At 42.0% G+C, this 20663-nt stretch overlaps 1 protein-coding gene across 1 annotated transcript; it reads right to left on the reverse strand.

The window, feature by feature from the left end:
* Positions 1-4578: 4578 nt before the first annotated feature.
* ddx31 (DEAD (Asp-Glu-Ala-Asp) box polypeptide 31) lies at positions 4579-18667 on the reverse strand. Its single transcript, XM_034691669.1, has 21 exons — positions 18567-18667; positions 17884-18002; positions 16448-16588; positions 16222-16361; positions 16049-16124; positions 15879-15922; positions 14647-14717; positions 14446-14555; positions 14237-14278; positions 14026-14090; positions 12392-12511; positions 11861-11967; positions 11554-11771; positions 11263-11415; positions 10478-10537; positions 10346-10396; positions 9937-10076; positions 9751-9835; positions 8147-8258; positions 7791-8052; positions 4579-5119 (listed from the first exon to the last, which is right to left on the reverse strand). Exons 2-21 carry the CDS (start codon positions 17992-17994, stop codon positions 4972-4974), a joined length of 2256 nt encoding a protein of 751 aa, XP_034547560.1. The 5' UTR covers positions 17995-18002; positions 18567-18667; the 3' UTR covers positions 4579-4971.
* Positions 18668-20663: the final 1996 nt, after the last annotated feature.

Below are 20663 nucleotides of genomic sequence, written 5' to 3' on the forward strand. Positions count from 1 at the left end.
CATTAGATCAACGTGCTGGAGAGCTGAGGCCACACCCACTTCCTGAGGGGGCGTGGTCAGAGAGAAAACAGCCTGTTCTGAGGAGGACTGAAGAAGAGGGGTTTTTCAGGCAGACCAAAATCTGATTTCAAAGAGTTTTTTTGAGCATAAACTTTAAAGACATGTTTTGGGGACCTCTTAGACCAATATATGTTGATGAAAAAAGCGTGATATGTCACCTTTAAGATTACTAAGGGTTACAGGCAGAGTAATGTTGTTTCCCACAGTGCAGTGAATGCATCACGCTCTTTCGGTGCTCAGTTGTCCTACGGTCGCGGTGGACATTAAACGTGTTCGACAGCAGGAGTTGTCTCTGCTCTTCCTTCACCTTCATCCTGAAAGTGTATTTAATGAAGTGTATGAAGTTAATAGTTAAAGCAGAGTCAGCACAGTGTCAGACGAACCACTCACTGTCCCTCGTCTCAGCTGTGTTTACATTCAGCTCTGAACGTCTTTAAGCCCCTTTATATCGAATTTTTATCAAAATATTTTATATTTATATTGAGAAAAATTATATCCTGATAATTACCGTCATCGAATTATCGCCCAGCCCTACACCACCGCCTAATGGATCCTCTTTAGAGCAACGTGATGCAAAGACAGAGACAATGCAAACTCATTCACACGCAGAAGGCAAATTCAACGTCAGGAAAGTGCTGCAAAAGACAAATGGGACCCTCAAAGACACCGGTCTTCAGACTCGAGTAAGTTCAGGTTGTTTTTGAGTCAGACTTGTCTCAGAGTTTTGAATGTCTGGATCACAGACGTGTGGGTTTGGACTCTCTCACTGGTTTCATATTAAATGTGTCAGTTTGTAAATTCAGGGATCAGAGATTCAAACAGTCGTAACTTTCATCACATTAAAGAATCAGCAGCCAGAAAACACACGAGCAGCTGTTATCAATAAATGATGAACGACGTCTGATTAACCATTCCTCAATTATCACTCATTTGTGGGAAATTTCTCTCGTCCAGACTCCTGGACTGACTTCAGTCATCGGTCCAATCAGACGTCTGAGCGTTTAATTCAGAATAAGAGCAATCAGCTGATGAAATATTAACCAGCAGGTGAAATATTAATGCAGTTAAAAGGCAGCGATTACACATCAGACTGACCAGAACACTCTGAATAAGTGCTGCACAAACAAACAGGCTTTTATTCCTGAAACCTCCACTCTGAAAGTTCCACTTCTTTTATTTAATTATTTACTCTTTTTGATATATTTTTGATGCTTCGTCCTTTAAAGTGGAAATATTTTTGAGATGAAGGTCCAGTGGGGACAGAGAGGCTCTGTTATTCTGAGGTTGACGTGTCGACAGCCTGTGAAGCAAATATAAACTCACAAACACGATGTGTGGGAGTACGTCGAGGTCAGAGAGGCTGAGGTCAACCCGACGCTCTGCAGCCACACCGATTAAACCAAACTTACGTCTGCTGCAGAATGAACCCAGAGAAGAAATTAAAGGTTCTGTTTGAGACATTAAACCTGAACATGGAGACGGCAAACTCATGTCACATGAAAGTTTCTCAAACATATAAGTTACTTCTTATCATGCTGATTTATGTCACAGTGTTCATTCGTCTGACTAGTTTGGTCTGAATCAACAATTTGATGCTAAAAAAGAGCTAAAAGTAGAAAAGAGGGGAGGGGCAAATTCAAATTTTTTGGGGATCTGACTTTTTTCAGAATTTTGACTTTTCATTTGTAATTCTGAGATCTAGAATTCTGACTTTGATTCTAGAATTCTGACTTTGATCCTGGAATTCTGCTTTTGATTCTAGAATTCTGACTTTGATTCTAGAATTCTGCTTTTGATTCTAGAATTCTGACTTTGATTTCAGAATTCCTCCATTGATTCCAGAATTCTCCCTTTGATCCTAGAATTCTGCCTTTGATTCCAGAATTCTGCTTTTGATTCCAGAATTCTCTCTTTGATTCTAGAATTCTGCCTTTGATTCCAGAATTCTGCTTTTGATTCCAGAATTCTCTCTTTGATTCTAGAATTCTGCCTTTGATTCCAGAATTCTCTCTTTGATTCTAGAATTCTGCCTTTGATTCTAGAATTCTGCCTTTGATTCCAGAATTCTGCTTTTGATTCCAGAATTCTCCCTTTGATTCTAGAATTCTGCTTTTGATTCCAGAATTCTGACTTTGATTCCAGAATTCTGCATTTGATTCCAGAATTCTGCCTTTGATTCTAGAATTCTGCTTTTGATTCCAGAATTCTGCCTTTGATTCTAGAATTCCGGCTTTGATTCTAGAATTCAGGCTTTGATTCTAGAATTATGACTTTGATTCTAGAATTCTGCTTTTGATTCTAGAATTCTGCCTTTGATTCTAGAATTCAGGCTTTGATTCTAGAATTATGACTTTGATTCTAGAATTCTGCTTTTGATTCTAGAATTCTGCCTTTGATTCTAGAATTCAGGCTTTGATTCTAGAATTATGACTTTGGTTCTAGAATCATGACTTTGGTTCTAGAATCATGACTTTGTTCTGAAACCCAGAATTCTGAGATGAAAGAACAAATCAGTGGCCATAATCTGCTTCCATCATCAACGCCATGACTGACAGTTCTGTGGACCAATGAGGAAAGGTGACAGGAAACATAATAAACACTAACACAAGAGTCATTGAACTTTCAATAACCGTGATGATAAATGATGGGATGTTTCTAACAGACTCAGTTCTTCCTCCTGCAGTTTCTGGATGTGGTGTGAACAAAGGTAACGATGATAAATAAAGTCTGATCCCTAACCGCTGCCTACTGAGGCCCTGAGAGCCGTCCATCTCCCCCTGAGGCTGAATCCTCCTCAGACAGCAGCTCATGTCTTCAGAGTGAATGTAAAATGATGTTTTTATTTTTACTGCTTCAACAAATTCACTGAGCTGTAAAAATACAAGTTATTCATTATTAATATCACACAAACATCTTGAAAACATGACTCTGAATGAAACTGTTTCTACTGACGTCGTCTTCTCTGAGACACAAACTGGATCTTTGGAGCTTCGGTTGGAAAGTTTCTCATGAAGTCGTCCGCTGTGAGCTTCCACAGGTAACAACATCTCACCTGAACACTGAGGAGTTCAGTCTCTGCTCCAGATAAACGCAGGTATTCAAACAGACTCAAGATCCTCCTTTAATGAAAGAGAGACGTCAGCTGCTCAGAGAAGAGTCTGAGTCCATGTTTCAGCGGCGCCAACAAAGTGAAAGTGTTCTTCAGATTTCAAGACAATTATGTTTTTGGGATTGTGACAAAGTTTTAGGGCCACGATGGAAAAGAGAAAAAAAAAAGAGATTTCTAGAAAGAAGCGATGAATGTTTGAGTAACATTGTTATTATTTTGGTCTGCAGTCAGCCTGTATTTTATTTTGAAGGGACAGATCAGAGGAGCAGTCGTCTGACCTGAGAGGAGGAAGGAGGAGCTTCATCTTCAGTTTAGGTTTCATCAAACACCTGATACTCAGACCTTTAAGAACCAGGACTCTGAAGTGATCTCTGTTCGTCCTCAGCTGTCATGCCGCTCTGAAATCTGTGTGTAATTTTTTAACCTATAGATTAATCACAGTCTGAAATCACGACTCCTTTCTCATACATCAATTTTTTTTATGTATGACGAATGACAAGGAATGAAATCGTGTAAATTAACGATTTGAAAAAATATATTTACGACTTTTTTCTCCCAACCTGTTCTTTGAAAATGTCTGTTTCATTCCCCAACAATGATGACTCTAATCTCTTAAATAACAACTTTAATCTCATTCATTTATATTTTTCCCGCCTACATTTCAGACTTTTTTTCCATGTACGATAATTCTCGTAAAATTACGATTTATTTCTCATAAATGCGACTTTACCTTGAATATTATTCCCGTAATAAATCACTTTATTCTTGTCATATAAGAAGTTTAATCTCTTTGATTTACAACTTTTCTCCCCAAAAACTGTCCTTTGAAAATGGCTGCTTTACTCCCCAACAATGACGACTTTCATTTCATTGATTTACATTTTTCCCGCCTAAATTTCTGACTTTTATCCGTGTACAGCATTATCGTAAATAACGATTTTTTTCCTATAAATGCGCCTTTTTTACCTTAAAGGTCCCGTGAGGAGTTTTTAACTGGCTGAGAAACAGACTGACACTGATACTGATGCCTCTTTATGACCCTCAAATGCAAACAAGACCATCAGCAGCAACACTGATACTTTCAGAAACTGCTCTGAGGGGGTCGGTGTCAGACCAGATGATTGACATCTCGTTTTAGAAACACCCTTTTTTGGCTGTTTTCATTGCAAATAATCGCATTGTGCGATAAATCTAAACTTTAAAAGACAACAGGATGAGGTTATTGTGTGAAGACACTTATTTTGCATGTACAGGACAAGAGATAAGAGGTATCACTTTGTCCACAGGGGGGCGCCAGAATCGATACAAGCTAAAAGTTCCTCACAGCAGCTTTAAGATTATTCCCATAATAAATCACTTAATTCTCGTCAAATTATGTCTTTAAATTCTTTAAATTATGACTTCTTCTCTCCCAAATGTTTGACTTTATTCTCTTACAACTTTCCTGTAACATAACATCTTTAGTTTCGTAAAGTTACGACTTAAATCTCATTCCTTTCTCTACTTCCTGTGGCCGTGATCTCGTGTCGTGGGGAGTAGTTTTTGTGACCGTGTTTATTTGACCTCTGATATTTTAAATGTGTTCAGCCAACAAGCCGCCTGGTGAGAGAACACTTTATCTCATTTTGGATCAGACTAAGTGAGCTCAAACTGTCTTTAAAACATGTCACAGTCCCTGAGCTCATAGTCCGGTGGTTCCAGGACTTTCCAGGACCTCCCTGCTGTCACCTGAGATCTAAATGTGTCAAGTCTTCTTCACGGCTTCTTCAGTCACCATATTTCTCTCCATCTTCTCCACCTCCTCATTTCTCCTCCTCCTCCTCCTCCTCGTTCTCTCCTGACTGCCCAAACTTCTTCTTCTTCTTCTTTTTCTTCTTCTTCTCTCCTCCCTCCATCCCGCTGGAGAACTCAGAGCGGAACAAGCTGAGCTCCCTCTGACCGGGAGAAAACCTGAAGAGGAGAAACAGAGAAATGTTTTTAACATTGAGCTGCAAAGAGAGAGAGAGATGAGCTCCACCTGCTGGCTGGCTGCAGTATTGCTCATTTACCCCGCCTCCTCCATGTTAACAGGCGGGACATGGGTCAAACTTTAAAATCAAAACACACGTCACAGAAATGTTTGTCACACATGGTTTCTGTCTTTAAAGTTACTTCTTATCACGCTGATTCATGTCCACGGGTTTCTCTGACGTTTTTTATAGAAGTATCGTCTCATGATTGACAGATCTGTTCATCTCTTAAAGGTGACATATCACGCTTCTTTCATCAATATATATTGGTCTAAGACGTCCCCAAAACATGTCTTTAAAGTTTATGCTCATAAAAACACTTTGAAATCAGATTCTGGTCTGCCTGAAGAACCCTCTTCTTCAGCCCTCCTCAGAACGGTCTGCTTTCTCTCTGACCACGCCCCCTCAGGAAGTGGGTGTGGCCTCGGCTCTCCAGCACGTTGATCTAATGTTTACATGTTGGCTGAATATACACGGCTGCTCACAGACCCGCGTTACTTCAACCCTCTGAATCTGATCCAGAATCTGATCCTGACAGAGAGGCGCCTGTAGCAGGACCTTTCTGAACCATTGGTCACAGATTTAGTGTTTCTTGTTGTTTTATTTGTCAGCATGTCGACGTGTGTCTTGGTACACAGCTACCAACATGTAGCTATGTAGCTATGCTAACTAGCGCTAGCACTTATCCATGAAAACTAAAAATCATCCACTAGATCTTCAAATCTGCAGACGTAGGGAGTAAAACAGACCTTTGTGTTTATTAAGACAGCCTACAACTAGCATGCCTCCCTCCTAAGCTCCTTGTTAGCACACACGTGTGCAGGGAATGAAAAACGGAGGAGGGGTTGAGTTGTATTTTATACAGTCTATGGGCTGAACAAGCTCCGAGCTCTGACTTCCTGTTACAGACCGGATGGCGTTGTGACGTAGGAAAAACACTGAAAACTGAAACGGCTGGTTTCAGCACACATTTACAGAAAGGTGGAGAAATCAGAACAGGGGCAGAATGGATTCTTTTCATTTTCAGGGGGTTTGTAGACAGGGACACAGATTTCAGGTAGAGAACCATTAAAAAGTTGATTTAGCATGATATGTCACCTTTAAATGTGTGTTTCCTTCACATCTGAAGAAAGAAACCACGCCCACTTACTCCAAAGTGTCATCTACGTTGGGATGAGTGTTAAACTGTGTTTCCACTAGAGGGCAGAGAAGCTACACCGCAGAAAAAAAGAGCACCAAGTGTCTGACAAAACAAAAATGGCAGCAGTGGAGGAGGATGTGACGTATCTGTTAAATCGGAGGCAGCGTTGAAGACTGGGCGTATAATTAACACGCGCCAATGGCGGGTAAAAAGTTAGTTTGGCGTGTAAAACAAAAACACACTCCCGCCAGAGGCCGATGGAAAATGTTGTGTTGCATGAGAGGTTTTGTTTTCACACTTTCGCCCATTTCTGCCGACTGTCGGGTTGTTTTGACCCTCGTGGCGCGCTGTACTTGTGATGTGATGTGGTACGTCTGGAACGGCGTGAAAAATATTTTTGGCGGGTAAATATTTGGAAGTCACTAGCCAATGGCAGATGAGGTAAAAATGTAATTTTACACCCTGGTTGAAGACGACCGTTAAAAACATCAAAGTATTCTTTCCCTTCGTAACATCAACGAGAGTGATTAACAACGAGCGTCGCTTCAAAGTGTTCTTCTTTGTTGTGTTTTACTCAACACTGCCCCCCCTGGTTTCCAGCGGTACTGCAACTTTTGGTCCATATATGTTAGCATCAAGAGAACATGCAGATTTACAGGCAGAAGGCTGTTGGTGTATCAGTGTGTAGAGCATGAATGAGCAAGATGTCAGTGCATGTTAGAAAGGTGCTGGCTTCACCTTTGTACAACGAGAGGAGATGAAAGTGTGTCGTCCATCTTTATATCAGTTGACCTGTCCCAGTTTCATCCCTCTGTTTTCGTCTTCATGTCGTGTTTTTATTCATTTTTTACGTTGAGACGGAGCTTTGTGTCTGAACTCCACCGACTCCTCATAATCACCTGAACGCACCATCACACCACTGACCAGCACCCAAAGGATTGTGGGATACTGAAGAGTTGTGACATAAACACACACACCTGTAATTATGTCTCTGCTGACTGTGAGCACTAACTGAACAAGCTGTGTGTGTGTGTGTGTGTGTGTGTGTGTGTGTGTGTGTGTGTGTGTGTGTGTGTTTGTGGTCGGACCAGGTCCAGACAAGCCCGCTGTGAGGAGCAGCTGTGAACAACAACAAACAAGAACACACACACACACACACACACACACACACACACACACACACACACACACACACACACACACACACACACACACACACACACACAGTATACACAATTGTGACTGCAGGGCGCAGCGTCTTTAATTATGTATGAGAGTGTGTGTTTGAATGTGTGTGTTACTGTCAGACGGCTCAGCAGGAGGTGTGTTAATGAGCACACACACGTGTCAGACACACACACACACACACACACACACACACACAGTAGAGTGTGTGTATATGTGTGTGTGTGTGTGTGTTTATATGTAAATGCAGTTCAGCGTGGACGAGGTGATCAGCTGATTGTCTCACCTCTTCTGACCGGCTCTGATCGGTCCTTTACCCGGGCCGCTAGTCCCCTTGTTCTGGTCTTTGACTGGACTCCTGGTCTGGTTCTTCTTGTGGGTCTTGTTCTGGTTCCTGGCCCCGGGGCCCGTGGAGGTGCTCAGGCCCTGGGGAGCGTCTCGGAGGCCGAAGCTCTTGGCGGTGTGTCCCAGGTGGAGCGAGCGGATGTGGAAGATGTGCTTGAGGTGAGCGGGGTAGGTGGTGTACGCTCGCAGGAAGGACTGCAGCGCTGATGACATCACAGTGACATCACAGAGACAGGTGTAAACACAGGAAGGAGGAGAAACAGAGACGACCTCGAGAACGTGACGAACGTTACTCACCTTTCTTTGCGCTCTGCACCGACTGAACGTCAGAGTGAACCACGTTCTCAAACTCCGTCTGAAGAACCGTCGCTCGCTCTCTCGTCTCCTGCTCCAGAGCTTTAGACGAACTCTGAGGGAGGAGGAGGGAGGAGGGGAGGAAGGAAGGAAGGATGGAAGGAAGGAAGGATGGAAGGAGGAAGGATGGAGGGAGAGAAGGAAGAAAGAGACGAAGGAAAGAAGGAAGAAAGAGACGAAGGAAAGAAGGAAGGGAGGGAGGAAGGAAAGGAGGGAAAGAAGGAAGGAAGGGAGGGAAGGAAAGAAGAATGGAAGGAAGAAATGAAGGAAGGGAGGAAGAGAGGACGAAAGGGAGGAAGGGATGAAGGATGGAGGGAGGGAAGGAAGAAAGAGACGAAGGAAAGAAGGAAGGGAGGGAGGAAGGCAGGAAGAACGAGACAAAGGAAGGAAGGGAGGGAAGGAAGGAAGGGTCAGGTCAAACGCAGCCATGTTAGAATAATTTTCCAGGACTATCTGTGATTTTCCAGGACATTTGACTTTTTCTCCCATTTTCCAGGTTTTTTACAGGACTGGAAAACTGGTCAACTGTTTTCCAGGTTTTCCAGGATGCGTGGGAACCCTGTCAGTCCCTCTGGTCCCTCTGAGCCGTGCTGCCTGTGTTTATGTTCAGCGTTCAACAGATGTGTTTAAATAAAGGTTAATTTAAATCAGTGTGATGATGTCACAGAGTCAGCAGATGAAATCTCTGCTGACGGGACACAAACATCAGATCATCCCAAACTCAAACTGAAACCTGAACCTGCAGCGCTCTGCTGTTTGAACCTGCAGCAGGACTCACATCAGGCTTCTTTACAAAGCGCTTCAATGAGAGCGTCTGAACCCATCCGTCACAAACACGCCCCCCCGCTGCGTTCACCGTCACCGCGCTCTTTCTACTCCGTCTTTACGGCGCTCTTCAGTCTGACACCGACACGCTCGGGTTTTTTAAAGAAAAACAGAAACAAGTGATAAAAAATAAACCGTATCATCATCAGAGGAACAGCAGGTGGTTTCACAGTCTGAGTCTCAGTTCAGACTCTCACAAACACAGAGCAGAGTCCTGACCTGCTGCAACGCCCCACAACTCAAACGCCCCACATCTCAAACAACCCCCCCTCCCCCCCTCAAGAATCAGAGGAAACCCTTAAAGACAGCTGACACCTTCAGATCAGGGACACGACAAACACCACGCCTTCCTGAAAAACACTTCTGAAAACTTTTTAAAGACCTGGAAGCCGAACAACATCTTTTATTTATCTTCAGTACCCAGCTTTCTTCCTGATGCTTCATTCTGATTGGTCAACGGTTGACAACGGTTATTAACTTTCCCTAACATGAGCAATATGAAGGTAAATATGTTGCAAAATGCATGAGCTTGTAGACTAGATATGAGAACCTGCAGGATGCGATTTGAGAACTCAAAAATCTGAACTTGTGTGTTTCATTTTTCACTTGCAAAGTGTCAAAAACTCTGTACGTATGATTAGCAGGTAGCTATGAGAAATAGAATCCGGACAGGGTGAGACATTACCCTGATACAGCATATGAAGGGTTAATCTTTGCTTTACCTTGCTGTGGTATTTGCCCCGCCCTTTATACGTGTCGTCCAACATCAGACAGGAGAGGATCTCAGACAGCTTCATCTCTGATAGGCTGGAACACAACAAAGCCCGCCCCCACAGTCAGAAACCAGGAAGTGGATTGAAGCATGATGCCTGTATGTGATTGGTTGTTATGGCCGTTAGTCAGCAGACCTGATGTTGTGATTGGCCAGCTCGGCGATGAAGGCGGTCTCAGCTGGAGTGAGGAAGAGGAGGCTGCTGCCGCTTCCTCCGATCCGAGCGGTCCGACCGACGCGGTGAACGTACTCTGTTGCTGCTGTAGGAGGAGTGTACTGCACACACACACACACACAAACACACACACACACACTGAGTCTCGTTGTACCCTAAATCTGCCCTCCTTTTTCTCACCAGCAGGGGGCGACTGTTACTTTACTGCTAATCAAGGTAACCCCAGTCAGAGTTATTTGTTAGCTTCACGTCTCTTTAGGAAAAGCGACGTCTGAGTCATGTTAAAAAGAGATGAGAGGTATCACTTTGTCCACATGGGGGCGCCAGAATCAACACAACTGAAAACTCCTCACAGGAGCTTTTTAAATACCTGGATGATCCAGGTAACCTGAGGAAGGTCCAGACCTCTGGCTGCCACATCCTGAAACAGACATATAATGTTTAATCTCATGATGATAACACGAAGAGGATAACACAGACGGGGGGACACAGAGAGACTGACCGTGCAGAAGAGGACTCCAGACTTAGACGTTGAAAACTCCTGAAAGACCTCAGAGCGCTCCTGGAGGAGATAACAGAGTCACACTGACTACAGAGGATCACATAAACACTCAAACATGTGTGTTTAAAAATAATTCAGATGTTTTAAATGTGTGTTAAATTTCATTGAATGTGTTTCACATTTTTAAATATATTTTAAATGTGATTAAATTATTTTGTGATGTTTTTAAAGTGTTAATTAATAATAATATTTATAATTAATAATATTAATACATTAATATTTAAACACTTTTAAGGGGATTTTTAATGTGTTTCAATGTATAATTTTTTTGTATAACATTTAAAATATATTTTAATAAATGTTAAAGACATTTAAATGTGTTTTAAATGCTATAGAAAATGGTAGTGTTTAAAAATATTTTCAATATGTGATAAATGTGTATTAAATTTTTTTTTAAATATGTTAAAAAATATTTTTACTATGCGATCCTAATATTTTTTTTAAATGTGTTTAAATTTTTTGTGTTTTGAATGTTTGTTTATTTTTTTTAAATGTGTTTAAATGTCTAAAATGAGCTTTAAATGTGTTTTTAAATATGCTCTTAAAATATTTGTAAGTGTTTTGAACCTGTTTGAATACGTTTTATTTGTAATTCAAATTGTTAATTTTTTCTTAAAATGTGTTAATTTTAAAAATGTGTTTAAAGACCACTTATAATAAATGTGTGTCCTGTAGAACCTTACATAAATTACCCATCAAACATTTCCCCTCAGACAGACTCTCACCTCCTGCTTCATGTTTCCATGGAGACGCATGAAGCTGAGCTTTGGCTTCTGATTGGTCGAGGGCCCGGAGAGGACGGAGGTGAAGATAGAGTGGAGGAACTTGACGGCCTCGCAGCTCGAGACGAAGATGATGAGTTTGTTGTTCTGAGAAAACTGAAAGATAAAGATGAAGAGTTCATGAAGGTTTAGTGAGGATTTTCCACCAATCAGGACGCAGCTTCAAATAAACCAGGAGGGTATTGAACCGTGGGCTAACTGTCCTGTAGCATCTCTAAAGTCTTCAGGGCGTACCTTGCATTTGTCCAGTATGAAAGCAGCCAGACAGACCAGTCTGATCTTACTGGGGACCACCACCACAAACTGCTTCAGAGACTCCGGTACAGCGAAGCTCTCTGATTGGCTGACTGTGCTGACGTCGGCGGTTGAGGCTGTGAGGTCAGAGGAGGCGGAGCCAGACACGTGGATGCTGACTGGATCGTTCATACAAACGTCTGCTAACCGAGTCACACCTGAAACAGAGGAGAGCGTTCACTGGTCACTGTTTGACACAGATCAACGTGTGTGTTGAATTAAAAACAACATTTGTTCATCTGCTCACCGTTAGTCAGAGTCGCAGACAGCAGGACGTTCTGTCTGCTCGGGCCGGTAGAGTTCAGACTGTTTAAGATGACCGTCAGATCCTTCTCAAAGCCCAGGTCCAGAGTCCTGATGACACAAACACACACACAGACCCTGAATGTTAGTCTGACATCATCAACGACAAGCAGAACTCTCCATAACATTTCTAAAACACTCGTTCCTCTGGGTACTCTGTTCAAATGTGAAATAACAAGACAGAGATGGAGTTCCTCAAGGCTCTATTCTAGGTCCTCGTTGGTTTCATTTCAACATGCTTCCCCAAAAACAAACAAACAAACAATCTCTCTCTAAACTGATTCAGACAACACTTGAGAAAATCATTAAGTATGTGTATGTAGGTGTTTCCCTTTTCACAACTCAGACTCCAGGAGAAATTTGAAAAAAGACAGAACAACCTTTAAAGTCATCCTCATCCTGTGTGAACTCTGAGTCAAAGGAAACATCAGTACGAGGCTTAAAGACGTGTAACAGTCAGAGAGGAGGTGGTTACCGGTCGGCCTCGTCCAGGATCAGCCAGCGCACGGCACTGAAGGCGATGCTCAGCGTGTTTTTGATGTGATCCACCAGACGCCCGGGAGTCGAGATCAGGATGTTGATACCTTTACGCAACCTGGAGAGACCAGAGTCAGTCAGTGGGACGGTTTGATCTGTAGGAACAACTCTCAACACTATTAGAGATGTCTTGTTCCTGCTCTCCTGATGATGAACCACGAGGAAGAACAGGAGGAAGAAGAAGAGGTATGGACGAGGTGAATGAAGGAAGGATGAAGGTAAGGAGGGATAGAGGAAGAGGAAGAGGAATGGACGAGGTGAATGAAGGAAGGATGAAGGTAAGGAGGGATAGAGGAAGAGGAAGAGGAATGGACGAGGTGAATGAAGGAAGGATGAAGGTAAGGGGGGATAGAGGAAGAAGAAGAGGTATGGACGAGTTGAATGAAGTAAGGATGAAAGTAAGGGGGGATAGAGGAAGAAGGGGAGGAATGGACGAGGTGAATGAAGGAAGGATGAAAGTAAGGGGGGATAGAGGAAGAAGAAGAGGAATGGATGAGGTGAATGAAGGAAGGATGAAGGTAAGGGGGGATAGAGGAAGAAGAAGAGGAATGGATGAGGTGAATGAAGGAAGGATGAAGGTAAGGGGGGATAGAGGAAGAAGAAGAGGAATGGACGAGGTGAATGAAGTAAGGATGAAAGTAAGGGGGGATAGAGGAAGAAGAAGAGGAATGGACGAGGTGAATGAAGGAAGGATGAAAGTAAGGGGGGATAGAGGAAGAAGAAGAGGAATGGACGAGGTGAATGAAGGAAGGATGAAGGTAAGGGGGGATAGAAGAAGAAGAAGAGGAATGGACGAGCTGAATGAAGGAAGGATGAAGGTAAGGGGGGATAGAGGAAGAAGAAGAGGAATGGACGAGGTGAATGAAGGAAGGATGAAGGTAAGGGGGGATAGAAGAAGAAGAAGAGGAATGGACAAGTTGAATGAAGGAAGGATGAAGGTAAGGGGGGATAGAGGAAGAAGAAGAGGAATGGACAAGTTGAATGAAGGAAGGATGAAGGTAAGGAGGGATAGAGGAAGAAGAAGAGGAATGGACAAGTTGAATGAAGTAAGGATGAAGGTAAGGGGGGATAGAGGAAGAAGGGGAGGAATGGACGAGGTGAATGAAGGAAGGATGAAAGTAAGGGGGGATAGAGGAAGAAGAGGAGGAATGGACGAGGTGAATGAAGGAAGGATGAAAGTAAGGGGGGATAGAGGAAGAAGAAGAGGAATGGACGAGGTGATTGAAGGAAGGATGAAGGTAAGGGGGGATAGAGGAAGAAGAAGAGGAATGGATGAGGTGAATGAAGGAAGGATGAAGGTAAGGGGGGATAGAGGAAGAAGAAGAGGAATGGACGAGGTGATTGAAGGAAGGATGAAGGTAAGGGGGGATAGAGGAAGAAGAAGAGGAATGGAGGAGTTGAACGAAGTAAGGATGAAGGTAAGGGGGGATAGAGGAAGAAGAAGAGGAATGGACGAGGTGATTGAAGGAAGGATGAAGGTAAGGAGGGATAGAGGATGCAGGAGAAAAGGTGGAGGACCGGAGAAGAAGAAGAAGGAGGGGACAGTGAGCAGGTGAGTTCAGGGATCAGTACCTGGCCTTCTCTGCTTTCCTCTTCTCTCCTCCCATCAGGACTCCTGGGACGATCCAGGTGAACGGCTACAGACAGAGAGAGAGAGAGAGAGAGAGAGAGAGAGAGAGAGAGAGAGAGAGAGAGAGAGAGAGAGAGAGAGAGAGAGAGAGAGTTGTATTAACAGGTATCGCTCAGGTTCAGTCAGTTAAACTCAGATTTGATTTCCTCTTACCTTCAGAAGCTTCTGGAAGGTCTGAAACGTCTGCTGGGCGAGCTGATGGACAGAGAAACAGAAGAAGAAGAAGTGTTCAGTCTTTTCTCTTTCGTTCACCTTGAAGGATCCGTTCAGCGCTCCTCTCTCTCTCATGTTCGACCTGATCACAAACCAAACCCTCAGACTGATCAATAATGAAAACATCGAGTGAATCCGGCAAACCGAACCTCTCTGGTGGGAACGATGACGAGAGCCAGCGGACCATCGGATCTGCTGATCTTCGGCCGGACCTCCTGCAGACTCTGGACCACGGGAACGGCGTAGGACAGGGTCTTTCCTGCAGAGACAAAGTGTGTTTTAGATTTGTGTCCTTCACGGGGAGATTTAGATCTATGGTGCAGTGAGAGGAGGTGTAACGTGCGCCTCACCTGATCCAGTCTGAGACCGGACTACAGCGTCTCGTCCCGACAGGAGAACTGGAAAAGTCTGCTTCTGAACACTGAACACACAAACACACACAGGGAGGCTGGTCTGAGTCTGTGTTAACAATGGAAGCGTGTGTTTATACTGTCTTTACATCAATGAATCAACCTTTATTCAAACCCCAGAGATATATAGGCTTAGACTGCAGAGGGAACTGACACACTGGGATCCAGTCTCTTACTTTAACTCTTCCTGTCCCATTAAAGTTACTAACCATAGACCTTTCTGGAGTCCCTGAGCTCCCTTGTCTCGTAGGTTCCTCTGGATCTCTAAATGTAGTATGGGAGGTAGAGCCTTCAGTTATCAGGCCCCTCTCCTTTGGAATCATCTACCAGTCAGGGTCCGGGAGGCAGACACCCTCTCTACTTTCAAGAGTAGGCTTCAAACTTTCCCTTTTGATAAAGCTTATAGTTAGAGCTGGATCAGGCTTGGACCAGCTCTTAGTTATGCTGCTATAGGCTTAGACTGACACACTGGGATCCTGTCTTTCCCTCTCTCTCCTCTCTCTCCTCTCTCCGCCTGTCTCTCACTTTAACTCTTCCTGTCCCATTAAAGTTACTAACCATAGACCTTTCTGGAGTCCCTGAGCTCCCTTGTCTCGTAGGTTCCTCTGGATCTCTGCTGCTGTGGACGTGCCAGACTCCAGCTGCTACAACTACTACTATCCATCTCCCCACTATCATCTCTCTCTCTCTTCATCTCCCTCTATCCCTCTCTCCAACACGGTCTCAGCAGATGTGTGTCTAACATGAGTCTGGTCCTGCTGGAGGTTTCTGCCTGTTAAAGGAAGTTTGTCCTTGCCACTGTAATTTGCTAAATGCTGCAAAGTGCTCTGCTCATGGTGGATTAAGATGAGATCAGACTGAGTCCTGTCTGGAAGATGGGACTGGATCTGATCCGGTCTTGATGTTGGGTCTTTCTTAATAGTAGAACATAGAGTACGGTCTAGACCTGCTCTGTTTGGAAAGAGTCTGAGGAGAACATTTGTTGGGATTTGGCGCTTTATAAATAAAGATAGAGTGATTGATTTGCAGCTGAGATGCCGACAGCTCGTCTCCTCAGTCAGACCCAAAACAAGAGCAAACTGCAAAACTTCATGGCTGTGTTTGTGCTTGAATATGATCGGCTTGATTTGCTTTGTGAATCAGATCTTGAGGGATCACATGTGTAGACTCACCTGGTCACTGTGGACACATTCAGGACTTTATTCAGCGTCGCCACCTGGAGGACAGAAACAGCCAATCAGAAAAGACGATAATAACTATAATAACCTCACAGAGCTGCTGATCAACATAACACAACAAGTGTGTGAGAGTGTGTGTGTGTGTGAGAGAGAGTGTGTGTTACCAGGTGTGGGTGCAGGTCCATGTCTGCGAATGAGTCACTGGTGAAAATCTTCTCTTTGACTTGAGAGACAGCAGGTCTGAACGAGGGAAGGAGAGAAGAAGAAGAGTGAAGGTGGCATAAAGTAAAGAGGACATGTTGGAAGGAAGGGAGTGGAGAAAGGAGGAGCTGCGTACCTCTGGATCTCTGGGATCTCAGGGTTGTGTTTGAACAGAGAGGAAGTCTTGATGCTGCTCCTTCCTGTCTCCTTCACTCCATCCTTCTTCTTCTCCCTCTCTCTCTTCTTCTTCTGTGGTGTCCGCCCGTCTGCCTGAGACTGAAACATGCAGAGACATTCATTACAGTTAGTTTCCCTTCAGCAGTGTGGATATAAAACACAGAGCAGTGGTGAGCAGAGTTCACCTGTGTGTCTGCATCCTCCTCTTCCTCCTCCTCTTCCTCTGCGGTGTCACTGGGCTGCAGTCTCCTCTGTTTGAAGGAGAATCTCTGCTTCTGCTCTTCCTCTGAGGAGCCGAGACGCCTCTTCTCTGCTCGCTGCTTCTTCTGCAGGTTCATCAAAACAAACAAAACAACATTTTCTCATGTTGATCGCTTTCTTTAAATATGCATCACTCAGCGGGTAAACCTGTATGAGGTGCTGTTTGTAAAGCTGTGCACACTGAAAATAAAAACAACATTTCTCCACATTTAGCTCCAAAACTTCATATAAATAAAGAGTGAATTTTTAAAAGTCACTTTTTAAAAAAAATCACATTTAGAGGAATATTTGTGATCTTCTTCAAATTTAAGTTTTTTGTTGTGAAAAATATATTAAGTCAAAATCATTGTTAAATCTAAATATGAATCTAAATGTTAAATGTTAAATCTAAATGTTAAATCTAAATACTAAATATAAATCTGAAAATTAAATCTAAATCTAAATGTTAAATATAAATCTAAATGTTAAATACAAATCTAAATGTTAAATATAAATATAAATTTTAAATACAAATCTAAAAACTAAATATAAATCTGAAAATTAAATATAAATATAAATGTTAAATATAAATCTAAATACTAAATATAAATCTGAAAATTAAATATAAATCTAAATGTTAAATATAAATCTAAATGTTAAATACACATTTAAATGTTAAATATATATCTAAATGTTAAATATAAATCTAAATGTTCAAAGTTAAATCTAAATGTTAAATCTACATATTAAATCGAAATCGAAATGTTAAATCTTAAATCGAAATGTTAAACCTAAATCGAAATGTTAAATATAATATAAATGTTAAATACAAATATAAATGTTAAATATAAATATAAATGTTAAATATAAAAGTTAAATACAAATTTAAATGTTAAATATAAATGTTAATAGTTAAATCTAAATATTAAATATAAATCTTAAATGTTACTCCTTGATCCTAAATATTAAGCTGATATGCAAATTCTATTTATTCATATGCAACATTCAAATTTCTATTTAACATTTAGATTTAGATTTAATACTTAGATTTATATTTATAATTAACATTTTTATTTACATTCAATTCTTAGATTTATATTTACCATTTAGATTTATATTTAGCATTTGGATTTAACAATGATTTTAACCTAATATATTTTTCACAACAAAATTAAATCTGAAGAAGATCACAAATACTACTCTACATGTGATTTAAAAAAAAAGTGACTTTTAAAAATTCACTCTACATTTTAATGAAGTGTTGGAGCTGAATGTGGAGAAAGGTTGTTATTTTCAGTGTGCACAATTTTAAAAATGGTGCCTCATAAATCTGTGAGTCTGAAGCTCCAACTAACACAGAAACAAGAACAGCTGATCTCACCAAGGTCCATTTCTGCTGAGTGGTCAGAGGTTTCTTCCTCTGTGGTGAAGGTGATGAGGAGGGGAAGCTGCTGATGTTCAGACACAGCTGATCATCTTCTGGTGACATCATCAACACACCTGACACACAGACAGGTAAGAGTTATGTTGGAATACAAACTGCATTTAATAGTGTTTTTACAGATTAAAGTATTTTAAGGGTACTTTTAACCAAAATAATAGGTTAATGTAAGCTTAGAAATAAATCAAACCCATGCCGAATGAAAGAGGGAGCTCTGTCGATGTGTTAAAGGTCAAAGGTCAGAGTTATCACAGGAGTTTTAAAGTCAGACATGAGAGGAAACTTTAAAGTCAAACATTTCTGAATGGAGTTCATTATAGGATGGAGCCCTGCTACAGTTAGCATGTTAGCTGCTTTACCTCATCACAGTTAGGAAGCACTGACGACCACAGAGAACCACAATGATGCTATTAATCATGTTATAACACACATTATAACAGGACCAGACCTGGAGACACACACAGAGACACGTGTGTGTGTGTGTGTGTGTGTGAGTGAGTGTGTGAGTGTAGTTCAGGCTCTGTTGTAGCACAGCACTTTAAGCTAGCATCATGCTAACAGCAGCTCGTGAAGACAAACATAAAAAGATGAAAAACTTGAGAATAAAAACTCTAAAAACTCACCGTGAAACTCCAGGATCCACAACACGCGTGGGGAACCTTTCCTGGTGCGTCACTGTGACTCCGCCCCCTTTACAGCTGGTTTTAGGACATGCGCAGTAGCGTCCCTTCCCTTTACGCAGTTTTTTCGATCACAAGAGGAAATGTTCTTTATTATAAGCAAAAATATTAATAAAAAGGAAATAAAATTGAGAAATGACGTTAACACATTCACTTTATTTTTCCATAATGTTTTTTTATTTGTTAAAATAAATTTCAGAGTTTATTAAACAAGATTAAACAAGGCAAGGACATTTTATTAATACAGCACATTTAACAAGGTAACTCAAAATGCAAACACAGGACATTAAAGAGCGGGTATTATTTTGAATTTTAGACCTTATGTTGTGTTCTGATAGCTTTATAGTAGCTTCACATGATGTATTTATTTTTTAAATATTTTATTTAGAATTTTTTGATTTTACAAAGTCAAATATGTTAAAAACAGAACACGAAGAAAGAAGAAGAAACGTACTTTGTTAATCCCCAGGAAATCAAACTTTTTCACTTGTGTCATATTTTTTGGTCATGCTTCACACACAGTTTGGTATATACATACAATTTTATGCACAAACATGCAGTGGACATGCACTTACGGAGAGATGTCAGAATGATGCTGCCATCAACCAGCACACCCCAAGCAGTTGGGGGTTCAGTGCCTTGGTCAAGGGCATCTCGGCAGTGCCCAGGCAAGTGAACCAGCACTTCTCCAGCCACCAATCCACTTCTCCAGCCCCAAATGCAAAACTAATCTAAACACACTTAATTAAACCAACATTAATTAAACCACATTGTTTAGAAATCAACATTTTCTTTATTTATCTCAGGTTGGTGTCTTTGAAAACCCACAGTTCAGCCTCTGAAATGCTACATTACAGCTACTGTTTCTTTAAGACCCCCAACAGCATTCCATAACCCAGCACTCTAGAACAGGGGTTCTCAAAGTGTGGGTCAGGACCCACTGGGGGGGGGGGTCGCGATACACAAATGGGGGATCGTGAGATAGTTATCTAAAAATAGTACATTTTACCCATTATAGTAAAAAAAATCAACAAAAATAGTATCTACACGTGAAATAAAACCTTGAAAATAGAAACTGTAATGAGTTTTCTGTCTTCCTTTTTGTCAGATGACTCCTAAGTTTAGGGTTAGAGAACAGTTAATTATCAAAAGCATCAGTAGCAGCAGGTTCATTCATAACAGCACAGGAAACACAGACACATGCTCATATAGGTAGGGTCATTTTCTCCAGACCAGCTAAATGAAGACACATTAAATCACTCAGAGGGACAGTGGGGGTCGTGAGTCTTTGGCACCTTTATTTTGGGGGTTGCACGCTGAAAAGTTTGGGAACCCCTGCTCTAGAAGCCTCCCCCACGGTTGCAATGCAAGGGAGGTGTAAGAAAGATCCAAAAACAGCTTTAAGGATCACACACTCACCGGACCTAATACACTTCAGATAGTTTGGAGGGTTCTGGTTCAGTACTGGGGTTCAGTCACCCCATGTACAGAGGCAACACTTGGCACTCGGCTGCATACCCTGCTTGCCCTGTCCACTCCTCTCAATAAATATATAAAAAAGCCCTTGACCTAAAGTCCTGGGTCAGTTCTTTGGTTTCCTGGGTGGACCTGTGCAGACCTCTACTCTGTAACTATATTAAATGACGCTCCAGGATTTATGTATTTGAGCTTTGGTGCCTTGCTCAGAGGCTTCTTGGCGGGACAGACAGTGTTTTCAGTCTCTGCAGGAGACAAGGACAAACTGTCCATCATCACATCAGCAGCCGTCACGTCCCATTTCCTTCCTGCTCCGCTTCCTGTTGTCGACAGGAAGGCTTAAAAATAGAGCTGTCAATCAACCGGCGGGCCCGGCACCGCTGGGACTCAAACCGGCGCTCAGGAGGATTAATTATAGTCATTTACCAAAATCAGCACTTTGAAACGTCGACAGATCGTCCGTGTGATTGAGCGAGTTGTGGAAACGAGTTTTCAATCACGAGCGGCTCGTCGGCGCCGCAGGACGAAGAGTTGTGAATAAACGGAGATATTTTAACATGAAGG

This window comes from Notolabrus celidotus, chromosome 9, assembly GCF_009762535.1.
Source record: "Notolabrus celidotus isolate fNotCel1 chromosome 9, fNotCel1.pri, whole genome shotgun sequence".
Classification (NCBI taxonomy): domain Eukaryota; kingdom Metazoa; phylum Chordata; class Actinopteri; order Labriformes; family Labridae; genus Notolabrus; species Notolabrus celidotus.